The 13400-nt window shown below is 38.4% G+C and overlaps 1 protein-coding gene across 8 annotated transcripts in view; it reads right to left on the bottom strand.

The window, feature by feature from the left end:
- The window catches only part of LOC149233906 (uncharacterized), a 426611-nt gene that overhangs the window by 319634 nt on the left and 93577 nt on the right, over nt 1–13400 (bottom strand). For all 8 annotated transcript variants that reach the window (XM_089371667.1, XM_089371666.1, XM_089371669.1 and 5 more), the window contains one exon: nt 6891–6948. In XM_089371667.1, coding sequence (XP_089227793.1) covers nt 6891–6948 — 58 coding nt within the window. The remainder of the gene's footprint in view (nt 1–6890; nt 6949–13400) is intronic.

The raw sequence follows: 13400 nt of genomic DNA, 5'->3' as shown, positions 1-13400 counted from the left end.
AGGATGATTAGTTCTCCTGTGAGGCCTGGATTGATGTGTCCTCCATGGCGATTGTAGCAGGATTGATGTGTTCTCCTGTGAGGCCTGGATTGATGTGTTCTCCATGGCGATTGTAGCAGGATTGATGTGTTCTCCTGTGAGGCCTGGATTGATGTGTTCTCCATGGCAGCCTGGATTGATGTGTTCTCCATGGCAGCCTGGATTGATGTGTTCTCCATGGCGATTGTAGCAGGATTGATGTGTTCTCCTGTGAGGACAGGATTGATTAAGTTCTCCTGTCGAGGCTTCCTACCCATGCAGTCTGGGACTCATGGGAAGTACCTCTCATCTGATCAATGAGCAGGGAAATGAAGTTAGGGACCATAGTAATACCGATGGACGCATCGTTGTATCTACCATACTCCCTACGCTAGGATGTCCTCCATTGATCTGGGATCAATGATACTGGTCTGGGACCAGTGGTAGGAGTTGTACATACTATGACGCTGACTTCGGGTCGGCTGAGACTGGTCTGGGACCAGTGGTACATACTCCGAGACTGACTTCGTGTCAGTGCAGGACTGGTCTGGGACCAGTGAGAGTGGTACATACTATGACACTGACTTCGGGTCGGTTGAGACTGGTCTGGGACCAGTAGTACACTCTCTGAGCCTGCGATACTGGTCTGGGACCAGTGGTAGGAGTGGTACTTACTATGAAGCTGACTTCGAGTCAGTTGAGACTGGTCTGGAACCATTGGTATGCACTCTGACACTGACTTCATGTCAGTGGAGAATGATATGACTCATTCTCGATCAATTCTTCTTCTTCAGAGTTCAACGGAGATGAGCTGAGCTGAGCAGAGCCAGCAGAGCTAGGCAGAGTAGTGCAAGGCACTAATGGCAGAGATAGTACAGTCGTACATATGGATCAGCGGATGGAGTTCTCCCTAGTTGAGAGGGAGTGTTAAATTGGCAACTAGGGCCAAACTCCATGTGGATCAGTTTATTTATGGCAGCTGATATTTTTATTGGATCCCTCTCGTCGAGAGGTGTAGGATTGATCCAAAGATCATCCGATTCCAATAAGTATTTATGGAGATACGAATTTATTTTGTTTATGTAATTATTATCAAGCCGACCAGCTCTTATGTAGGCTCTAGAAGCCCAGCCGACGTGTCTATTCAACCTCTACGTTTTTAGTATAAATAGAGGAGGATTCGAAGTCATTTGGTAACTCACTTCAAGTGATCTCCTCTGCACGTCTTGGGTTTTTGGAGAAAGAGATTCACACTAGATTACGCCGGCCTAGTGTGATGCCCTAACGGAGAACGCAGTCATGAAGTCATACGCTGTGCAATCATACGCTGGAGTTATGTATACGCTGTGCAAGGAGTTATGTATACGCTAGACACACATATATAACGCAGAGGAGGTTCTGGCAGTTATACGTTGGAGTTATGTATACGCTAGACACACATATATAACGCAGAGGAGGTTCTGGCAGTTATACGCTGGAGTTATGTATACGCAGGCAATGGATGGTTCTGAGATTTCAGATGGGTTCGAGTTCTTCTCTTTTGGTTTAGAATTCTAGCTCGCATTCATTACAGGACAAGAGCTCACATGGTCATATATACTACAAAACCCGACTTCGCACCAAAATGAATTAGTAGTCTTGCACCTCATGTCTTCATTCGCATTGGTCCTAGACTATATTCTCCTTGCTTTGCCTCAAGATTTCTCACGTAGCAACTACATGCCTATATATAATTCTCTCGCATTGGTACAAAACGCTCAGTCATGCCCTAATTCTCTGCAATGATATTGACACTAATTCTATGTGATGTATTATATTGAATCTCAGTTCAATTCTCTGTAATTAGATGTGAGACTAATCTTGTATTCTAGTATGATTCCTATGCGTAATGTATTGGTATGGATCTCTGTTCGAATATGGTTTCCTCGGCATATTATAGTCTCAACATAACAGATCTCAGCTCAGTCATATGTGATCCCTTGACGCAGTAGTCCTGACATTGCAATACATGGTTTCGTCTCCAATATAGTCACGACTTTGTCTCTAGCATCACTAATATGTTGTAAGGTATAGCATGTAGCTGCAGTGCTAACAAGCTCGGAAGAACCGCATGTAGAGCCGCATACATAACATGGTAGCCGCAGTGATACAGTCAGATAAACATATCTCGGTGCTCTCAAAATAGTGCATTCGCAGTCACAGTGAGGAAAAGGTTTTCAATTATAGGTGGCATACATGTAGCAGCCTTAACACAATGGAACAGCAGTGAGACGGTGGCATATGTGTAGCAGCTCCAACAAAATGAACAACAGTGATAGAACTCTCAGCAAACTCTCTCTGCAGAATCGTGTTGATGAAATAAGTTTCCATGATGCACAATATTCAGATCTGTGATCTCAATCTAAATATCAGTACCGTACATTTGCTCAGCATATTAATATGCAGTCACCATGACAAGGATCATAAGCAGTAATGTTTCTGATGGTTATAGTCTCTACATAATGAGAATGATAAAGATGAACAGTCTCAGTTCATGATGAGGAAAGATGCAGTGTAAATGGGCATGCTAAGCAAGGGCAACATGATGATGAATGACGTACATTAGCAAGGGCAGCATGATGATGAATGAAACAGTGGGCAGCATGATGATGAGAGCAGGAGCAGCTCGGTCATCAAGGTTCAATACATGTGACAGTACAACATGGTGTCACATAGTTGTGTGCAGCAAATGGACTACGATAGGTGAAGTCGTCACCTTGGAGAATCAGTTGAAGCAGAATGTCTTCAACTGATCTCATCGCTATACGAAATGATCTATGCTTAGATCTAGACAAGTCAAAGTGTTGACTTCTGTTGTAAATGTACTCTCTCTCTCTTTCTCTGCTGAACTTTGAAGATAAAAGAAGAATTGATCAAGGGTTTCCCCACACGTTGTGGGGTTTGTCCCTGGCTCGCGCCACATCTTGTGTCCTCTTGTCTTGGCTTGTCTTCTGCGTTTTATATTTATGTTCTATCTATAGTTTATCGTAATGCTGATGTGATTGCTAACTGTGAAAATTTTAATAAATTGCTCTAGCATAGAACATACCCAAAAACTAACAATTTGTCATTTAAATTTTGTTTTGTTGTTATACATAGAAATTTCTGAATATTGCATGTTTACAAGACTGCTGATTTTAAAATATATTGTTGGTATTAACACTTGTTTTAAGAGTAGATTTCTAGACTGATATTTCATTGATGTAATCTGAGTTTAAGCACTTAGTTTAATTTCGGAAATACATTTGTTTTTTTTACATGCCCATGTGTGTTTTACTTATGCATCTAATGATCTCAAATTGAGTATTTCATACAAATGAATTTCTGAATTTAAAGGTATTTTATTCCAGCATTTTATATTTCAGTCCATTGTGCATTTCAGTGATTATTTGTGCAGATTTTACATTTTGTAGTGTTGGTATAAGTACCTACTTTCACATTTAGATCACCACATTTATGAACCTTAAGTTAAGTAACATTTAAGACATATTTCAGAAATAATTTTAGGCCCTCATTTAACTAAAATTAACCAAGTCCCTGCATTTCACATAGTTTTAAATTTTACATTTGCATATGAGACAGTCGAGTATTTTCAGCAGCAGTTTCTCATCCTTTGCTTGAACCTTATTTTCTTTGCAAGATAATTGACTCCACAAGGCACTGCTATCACTTTCTTCAAATCATTTTGAATCCTTAAAAGCTTGCGCAATCTAAAACAAGTATTGGTTGCTTAGATGTGTCTCCCAGGTTGGTTGGTTCCCAACTAATATTTCATTTTTCCATTTCCATAGGGTCTACCCACCCTTATCTGCTATTGGAAGGCAACTCAAACAGAGTGATTGGGGATCAGTGTGACAACCCCTGATCTGAGTCGTTGTCGCGATGCCTAGACATTTTGTGCGACAACAGGGTTGAAGTCAACAACCCTAGGAAATTTAGGTCTCTTTATAGTTGAAACCCTAGTTCAGTAAAAAGGCTTCAGTTTATGGCTAAATGAAAGTTTGTAATTCCATTTGTTGATCATATCTTTCAAAACAAACCTTTTCTTTGTGCTTGTATCACTAGATGTACTATTGTTGAATTATATTTTGAAACCCTAGGCTCAAAGTGTTATTTCTTAGGCTTCTTCATAGGTACGTTGTTCCTTTATGCATAGTCCCGAGTGAGAAGTACCTTAATCAGGCCTCCTTTACATCACCTCAATCCTATGGACATAGAATACCCTTAGGTAATATATATTGGGAAACCTCCCATGCGGTGAAATTCCACTAAAGAGCAAGAGGTGGAGTGTTAAGGTGACAGTGGCAGCGACCTCATTGTTGCATTAGGGTCTAGCCCTTGCCTTGTGAGGCCTCTCACAAGGCCTGCTAGATTTTGATGCAACATTCCTTGATATGTACTTGGAAGTGCTATATGTGTCATGTGTCAATTTCATAGTGTACTTGGGATGATATGGACGTAGCTTGGGCAAAACATCTTGAAGAATAATGATGTGGAATATATATTAATCTCATTACAATTTTCTGTCACTTTATTTATTTGGGGTTATATGACCCAAATATTGACTTAAAAAGTTGTTTGTGTCTATCATGGAGGTGCCTTAACCCAGGATATGACCTTGAGCCTTCATTTGGGGCATTAATTGGAGGTGTTTGATCACTATTTCACTTGATTTTTGGAGTTGTTAGCATGTTTCCACCCACTTGATGGAATATCAACAAAATTTCTTGAGGTCATTACACTAAAGAAGGAGGTCATTAGAGAACTTTGACTTGGGAAAACACTTCACCAATGACCATGGACCATCCACGTCAACTTTTGACCATTTTGGAGGCTACTCATTGGCATATTGGACCATTTAATTCTTTCTTGGAGGATTGACCTAATTTTATGGTGGCTTTTACTCAATCTTTCATTCTACATGTGCCTTGACCACATTATTTTTATGTCATGATTGATTACGTGATTTTAGGAGTATGTTAGATTTAGTTTTCTTACACTAAATCCCAGGAATTAAATCAAATAATGATATTTTATTGTAAAGGAAGTAGATCTCACTGTATAAATAGCGCAGAGCTTCCTAATTTGTACTCAAGGTTGGATTGTGAGAGCACTCCTCTACTTGGATCTTAATGGAATTATTTTTAATGGAGGAATTCTGGTGTTAAGGGCTTATCTATGTGGTGAATGTTTTTGACTTAAAAAATTCGAAGTTTTTCTTTCTTGGTTATTCTTCTACATCATTAAAAGCCATCCTTTTGAAGGGCAATTTTGTCACTTGGAGGGAGGACGTCTAGAGGCTCTCCTCACACACTCTCGTTTGTTGGTTTGGGGTAAGTGTTAACTCTACTTGTCAGGCCATACTCTCAAGTTCCTTAGGAAGGGTTTTGATTCCATTTCATGCCATAGTCAATTTTGTGGTTGGAGCCTTTCCCCTTGGAGGGATTCCTTCTAATGGGGTTGTGACTTCTCGTTTGTTGGTTTGAGGTAAGCTTTAACTCTCCTTGCCAGGCCATACTCTCAAGTTCCTTAGGAAGGGTTTTGATTCCACTTCATGCCATAGTCAATTTTGTGGTTGGAGCCTTTCCCCTTGGAGGGATTCCTTCTAATGGGGTTGTGACTTCATAATTTTCCTTGATTAGCCAAGGGGTTGATTTCTATCAAGTTCTAACCTCTTGCCATAATCTGCAAATGCTAGGTGATCAACTTAAGAGGGTTTTCTTCTTAATCTCATCTTGCCACTTTATTCTTCTTGACTCCATGCCCTAATAAGATATTGGCACTAATATTCATATCCTTTCATCAGCCTTTTCATCTTTAAAAAAAAGATTTAAAAATCTCCAAAAAAAACATATGTTTCACCGAGGCTACCATTGACATCAACTTGTGTCAAATTAACTATGATTTATTGATCCTAGCAGGGAAACTCCCCTCGAGTCAAAGGAGAGTTTACATAAAATGGGTGGGCAAGCTGTTGAGGTGATAGTGGATGACCTTCATGAAGGTTCCCATCAGACAGTGCATTGTGGATTGGGGCTTTTACCCCACATGTACAATTTGGGCAATAACATACACAAAGTTACGTTTTTTGAAGTTCCAATGACACAAAGCTAATCAAGAAATAGCATGCATGTCAATGACCTAAATAAATAAGATAAATAAGTTAATCTTATTAATTTCCAACCACCAACCAAAAATAGGTTAGAGGGATTACAAAGTACATCAATGAGGGATACAAGTGGGAGTGTAAAGGTCGTTCCCATAAGATATAGAAAGAAAAACACAATATCACTCATGGGAACACAACGATTATCATTAAAGCTCTTATTTCAACTCATAGTATATTTACATGGATATGGAAAAGCAATTAGTAGAGATGGAAATTTGAAGCACAACATACAACAATATTGCCGCTATTCGTGATGATACCTCAAATCAACATACGATAATATTGTCGCTATTAGTGATGATACCACAAATCAAAATAGAGGAGTCTCATTATAGACATGGAGGTCCACCTTTACAACAATTGGGAAACACGATCAATTGAACAAGTAATTAGGACTTCCTAATGATGAAATTCAAAATATCTCATAACTCACAACCTTCTTCAAAAGTACTAATGGACATCACCACATAATAATATAGTAATAATAATGTTTACATCAACAATCTGGATAATTCAATGAAGACATAACTACAAGATAAAGCATAATAAAGTCACCAACTTTAGGCTAACAAATGTGATTTATAAGAAATGGAGTATTTTTCTCTTCCCGCGTTCATAGGAAATAGAAAACTTAAAGATTATGGACTTAGTCCTTGGTACTCACCATAATTAGGAATCAAAGTTTCTGGAGGAACAACAGCTCCACAACTCATGCATAAGCTCTGCAACCAACAAAAATATTATCCTAATTCTTATTTTTGCATATTAATAAATGAATCATTTTCCTTCCATACAATATTTTCTATAAAGAATCTTTTGAGCAAGTCAATTTTATTTCTCTTAGTTTTTCTATCCTATTTTACAAATTAGGATATCAAATTAATGCTTTCAACTTCACAACACCTTCACCACTAACACAAGAGAAAGTCTTAATTGTAGAAAAAAAGAAAAAGAATTAGCTTTCACCCTCTATGAGATGACATAAGATGGATTATTTTCAAGGTGCTCAACTTACTATCATAACGATGACAATAAATAAAAGAAAAAACTTACACCAAGTTCTTCAGTGCCATATTTCAACTATCTAAACATGATTAAAAGAAATATGTATTTTTAAACAAATAATCGAAGAGGTAAGACACGAGTAAAAAACTTTTTTGTAGTATTTTTATTGTAATCAAATATTAGAACAAGTTGAACATCATCTTTTACATGCAGTATCATATTTATGCTTGTAACAAAATACCTTTTTTCTTTGAAATCTTCCAACAAATTTCCAAAGGATTATTATGCTTGTGTTCATGAATATGCTTACTAGGAACATCAAGGTTTTCCTACAACATTAGTCAATCTATAAGAAAAAGTATAACCATGCCCGATGTTGAGAAATCATAATGCATGTAGATTAGGGTATATTTCTCTTATTTGATAATTGCTTGTGAATATTTGTTGGCTTATTATTACTTTTATTATGTTTTCTTCATCAAACAATTACCAAAACATATAAAACATGAAGATCACAAGAGACAAAGAACACAAAGATGTAGGCTCCAAGCTAGGGAAAAACCCCACAAGGGGGAAAACCCAAACAACTTCTCTTCTTATAGAATCAAATCAAAGTGAGATATCCAAGACCCAAGACCAAGACCAAGACTGCCACATAGACCCAAGTCAGCCCTCCTTCAAGCCATCTTCAACAAATCATAGTCAACAAAAGTCAACACTGGTCAAATCTCTAAATTTTGGTCACTTCCTAAAATTTCAGCCTCTTCCTGAAATTTCGAGCCCTACAATTTTGGCCCTATAACAGCTCTGAAATACCACAGAAAATCTTGCACATGTGGACAGATTAGCACAGAAAGCAAAACTTTCTCTCTCCTTTGACTACGCTCTCTCTCTCCCCTTTGACTCCGCTATTTTTCTTCTTTTTGCTTGCACAGAAATCGAATTGGTTTCCAAAATGTGGAGCACAATTGCCAATATATAGTTGTTCAACCATATGAAGAGAGACAACTTATGAGCTGGCCCACTTGTCCATCCAGAGGGTCGACTTGGTCTTGTGGTGACAAAATTGAATATTTTGACTCAAAATAAAAAAATCTATTTTTCTTACAAATGGTCCAAATGGGACTTTGACTCATGACAAATTTTCTTATTGACTCAATAAACCCTAGAATCATGAAGAACGTGTTTTGACTAAAAAATAATTATTATTATTATTATTATTTTTCTTCTTTTTGCTTTTACATGAAACACACATTGATACAAGTACAATGATAATTATGAAGATCTAACCTAGTTACATTACCAACACCCGAGTTATTCAAGCATGGATGAGGATCTGTTATATGGTGTAGCTTTCTTCCAAGAATAAAGAACAATCTAGATGAGAATTTGATGGTTAGAACAAAACTTGTACACTAGAAATAGCACAAAGGAAGCTTTTGCCACAAAATTCAATGATTTCGAATTGAGAAATAACATATTTATTATATGGGGAGAAAACAAAAAGAAAAATATCTTTCAAGAGATGTGGTCACAGCTTTACAGAGGGAAAAACATACAAAATTCAACTAAAGGTAGTAGGATGCAAGGCTTCCAAAGCTAGAGCAAATGGAGTCCCACAATATCAAATGAAAGGCTAGTAGTTTAGGTCATCATTGACCCATTCCAAGGTTTCTACAGGTTTTAAGGTTTCTGTTCTACAAGGATGCTTCGTGATAATAAATGGAGGAGTATTGTAGCAGGTGCTAGGATCTAAGGAAATCTCTCCTGTTGAGAATATGAATCTATAATGAAGTGCCACCAAGTAAGATATATGAACCTATATTTTTCTTCATCAATCAAACACCTAACTAGCACATTTCAGAGATGAAGAAAATGACTTGACGCACATAAATTAAGGTTTTTCGAGTAATTTTGTAAAAACAAAAGTTCAAGGAGGGCATAGATCATAAGTCCAAATCAACAAAATATTTTGACACTACAAATAAATAAAAGATATCGAGCATGCAACCTGTTCATACCACAATTTTTTGCTCAAATATCCATTAAGTTGATGATATAACAGTGGATAGGTACTTCTGCATCGGCTAGGTGTCAAACAAGCAGGAGTGGTCCAAGACTCTCTAGGTACTTGCTCATGTTGAGATAATTTATTAATTAATTAATGTTGGCTATTGAGCTAAATTTTTCTAAGGAAAAGTGATTTAATCACTTTAGTGAATTAGATTTGATATCTATTCTTGATCTCAGTGGGTTAGGATTTAATCCTAGCCATTCATCACTTTGGAGATTGAGGGTTAGGGGTTTGACTCAATGAATAAAAGAGAGCCTAAGGAAGGAGACAAACTATTGGACACCTAATCCTCCAAGGGTCATGGTGTGGAAGATAAATAGTCAAAGGGGGTCCAAGAGACATTGGAATATGAATCCAACATTCATATGAGTGTATTATATATGTGTATCATTTGTTAATAGTAAATGCATTCACGCATCACCTTATTTGGTTGTCCACATTCCATGTATACTTAACATGGCATCAGAGCTGCAAGAGAATTCTGGCCCTGCTCTAATTTCGGCTACTTGTTTTCTGGACTCTCTAAATGTCAGTTATGCCTTCCTTAATTGTCAAGTTGCAGACCTGCACCAGACCATTTCAAAATTTGTGAGATTCTACACCTGCACCACTCTGAGGAATCAGTCAATTCTGCCTCTCTCGAATTTGTCACTTCGGTCCTGCATTCATTTAACAATTGTTTCTCTATCCCGCTGCTAGATATCTCTACCTGTCACACTGTTTGTCGGTTTCCTACCAAAAATAGTTGTTTGTCTTTGTCATTTTCTGACCCTAGCAAAAACGACTTTGCATCTCTGTTTGTCTCTCCAGGGTTTTGTGCTTGGATTCCATGTTCCATCGTATTGCTTCACGCTTTGCCCCAGATGCAGACCTGGTAAGCTCTAAAGGAATGGTTGAATAGCCTAATACGCCGGTTTTCACCAAGAGACCGCAGTCATGAAGATTCAGGTCGATTTTGGCAGCCAACATGTCCAGATATGAATCATCCGCAAATCTCAGGAGGAGACACGATTTTCCAACTCCAGAATCTCCAATCAAGTAATCATATTCAGGATTCATAGTGGAATTGTATGAAGCCGAGAAAGAGGTCCCACATCGAGATAATCCAAGAGAAATCAAGATGGGCCTTGGGACCGATGATGGGTTACGAGATCAAAGCACGACAGAACGAAATATTCTGCAGGGTCTCTCTGGAGATATTTGTTTGACGGATGAGGAGCTGTAATTGGATTTGTAAGCTCCTCTGGAATCTGGAAAATATATGGAAATTGTGTAGTCGTAGTACAAACATTTCGTCAAGTAATTTGCCTGTAAATTCAAGCGCTTTGTCAATGATCTTACAGTGGTTCTTGCATTTATCTGGGTGTTTGTGTTTGAAGGATTTTGATGCATTTGGTGTCTCAGAAATCAATTTGATATATATGACAGTTGATTCAATTGCTTGGTTGGTTTGACTCTTTTGTGGTTGAAGGAACTCTGAGAAGCGAATTGTGTTGGATTTGGATTGGATTGATGAACACCATTTGTTTTGCGTGGAACTTTCCCGCACAATGTTTTGCAGACTTGCAATGAATCTGGTCATATCATAAATCTTATCAAACTGTCTGTTTGGTTGTTTGTCCCAGCAAGGTTCTAATACTTGGAGGTTCCACCGAGATTCTTCCTCATAAACCAGCTCTATCTCTTGCTTCTGTTGGGAAGCCGACAGGTATATATATTGGGAGCGAAAGAGAATGAGATCCTCTTGGGAGAGGTTTAACATATTTCACTCTTTTCTCAGGCCGAGTTCACTATTCAAAGAGGGTCATGGTTATTCTCCTTGCTGGTCAATTTATTATCAGTCTATTCTTTGTTATGGGCCGAGTTACCTCCCAGTATTGCTGGCTGAGAACCTCTGTTTGTTGAGTGGGGGCATTTTTTCTTGACGGTTGAAGATATTATAGTGTTTTTGCTTGAAGGCTGAAGATATTATAGTCAAGAGGCTGAGTTTGTCACTTGTAAAGGCTGAATCTTTGAGGGGTCGAGTTACTGTCCTGTAGGAGACCGAGCCCCCTCTCTTTGGGCACTCATTTGAGCTAATAAGGGACTATGTTCATCTCTGGTTGTATCAATTTTGAGGTAAACATTGTCTATGGTCACTGCTTCAAATATTTCAATATAACGAATCTTGCAAGTTGTGCAGAGCCATCCCAAGACAACATTTGTTGTGTTTTTTAATGCTTCCTTGAAAAGATAGAATTTTTGCATCTTGAATCTCAACTTCAGCAAGATGAGCTACAGCAGCATAAGCATCATGACACCCATCGGCAGCCAACAAGTGGTCAAATAAGTGACATTGAGATAGACTCCCCTCAGCAACAAGAAATGGCAAATGTAGTACCCATTTCAGGAGCAGAGGTGCAGAAAGGTGTCGAAATTCAGCATGCACTTCCCATCTCAGTCATCAGACCTTGGGAAGAGCTTGTCCATAACAAGCACAGAACAGGGCTTGGATATGATAAGGAGGTTTCCTTTCACATTCCAGATTACTCAAAGCCCATTCAGTTTCAGAGTGTTGGATTCCTTCATGACAGTTCACCTTCACCTGTTCCAGATTCTGCTCTTCCACATTCGTAATCAAAAGTTGTTAAATGCCAACATTGTGACCGAGTTGGCCATCTGAAATATCACTGTTTTGATCTTCATCCATGTGAGCACTGTCATAAAAATACTCATTTTTCAAACAGATGCTTCAAAAACAAGCCCCCTGCAAGAACAAGATTCATCTTGGATGGATCGCTTCTTAGCAATGGGCTTCAATAGCCAAGAAAATATTTCAGTCATATGTTTAAACTGGTTTTAGAGTATTGAACAGTCTTGCAGTTGAGTTTTCTCCATCATCTCACCTTGCATCTGACAGGGGGAAAGTGATGGTCATCTACAAGCTTCAAAGCCACGTCAAGCGAGCCTGAGCCATAACCTGCCATACCATATTCAGAGTTGTAGCCAGAGACAAAGATGCCCCTGAGCATGCCTTCGGTTGGTGGTCAGCCTTAAACCATCTATGCGGGGTTGAGACATCTCTAAAAAGAATTGTGGACGCTTCCTCTAGTAGAAAACTCCAGCTTCTTGCCAGTTTTGGAAGAGTTCCAGGAATTGCATTAAGCATTCCAGAGTTGGTAGTCATCCTTAAACCATCACAAGTTGACACCTCCCTTTTTAGGTTGAGGTTCTCCCTTTTTATGCGGGGTGAGACCTCCCTTTCAAGGTTGAAAATTTCCCTCTTCTTCTAGCAGAAGACCTCAACTTCTTGCCAGATTTCAAAGAGTTCTGAGAACTGCACTAAGTGTTCCAGTGTTGATGGTGATCCTTAAACCATCCCCCTTATACCAACATTTTAGAGAGCACATTCAGCCTAGTTTTGCCATGCATTTTTGCACATTTTGTATTACAGCTCTCTTCTTGGATTCATACATACCCCTTCGAATTAAGGCGAGGAATGTTGGACACCTAATCCTCCAAGGGTTATGGTGTGGAAGAGAAACAGTCAAAGGGAGTCCAAGAGACGTTGGAGTATGAATCCAACAGTCATATGAGTGTATTATATATGTGTATCATTTGTTAATAATAAATGCATTCACGCTTCACCTTATTTGGCTGTCCACATTCCATGTATACTTAACACAAACATATAAAATTATTTAGAGAGCGAATTTCTCAAATGGAGTGAGAGCGAATTTCTCAAATTTTAGGCCCCTATACTACTAGTGTAACCCCTTATTGTTATTAGTATAACCCACTTATTATATTGATGTACCCATGTAGTGCCCATATTGTTACTATTGTGCCCCATAGAAGCCCACTATTGTTATTATTATGCCCTTACATTATTATTGTTATGTCGGCTCCGATTATGTTATAACCCCTTAGACTCCTATATATAGAAAGGAGGTCTTTTCATTTGTATCATCCAAGAATTGTTCATTTATGTAATGTAAAGGACGTTGCCCCCTCGAAGAGGTTGAATTCTAAGGCGTTGATCTATCTTTTCTATCTTTTCTTGAGTTGGTTTCATAACATTTGGTATCAGAGCTTTGGATTCTAGGGTTTCGCTGC

Source organism: Pinus tabuliformis, chromosome 8 (genome assembly GCF_031772625.1).
Source record: "Pinus tabuliformis cultivar Carrire ecotype Pingquan chromosome 8, CPIR1, whole genome shotgun sequence".
Lineage (NCBI taxonomy): Eukaryota > Viridiplantae > Streptophyta > Pinopsida > Pinales > Pinaceae > Pinus > Pinus tabuliformis.
The sequence above is the reverse complement of the archived record's forward strand: the minus strand, read 5'-3'. Positions and strand labels throughout refer to the sequence as shown.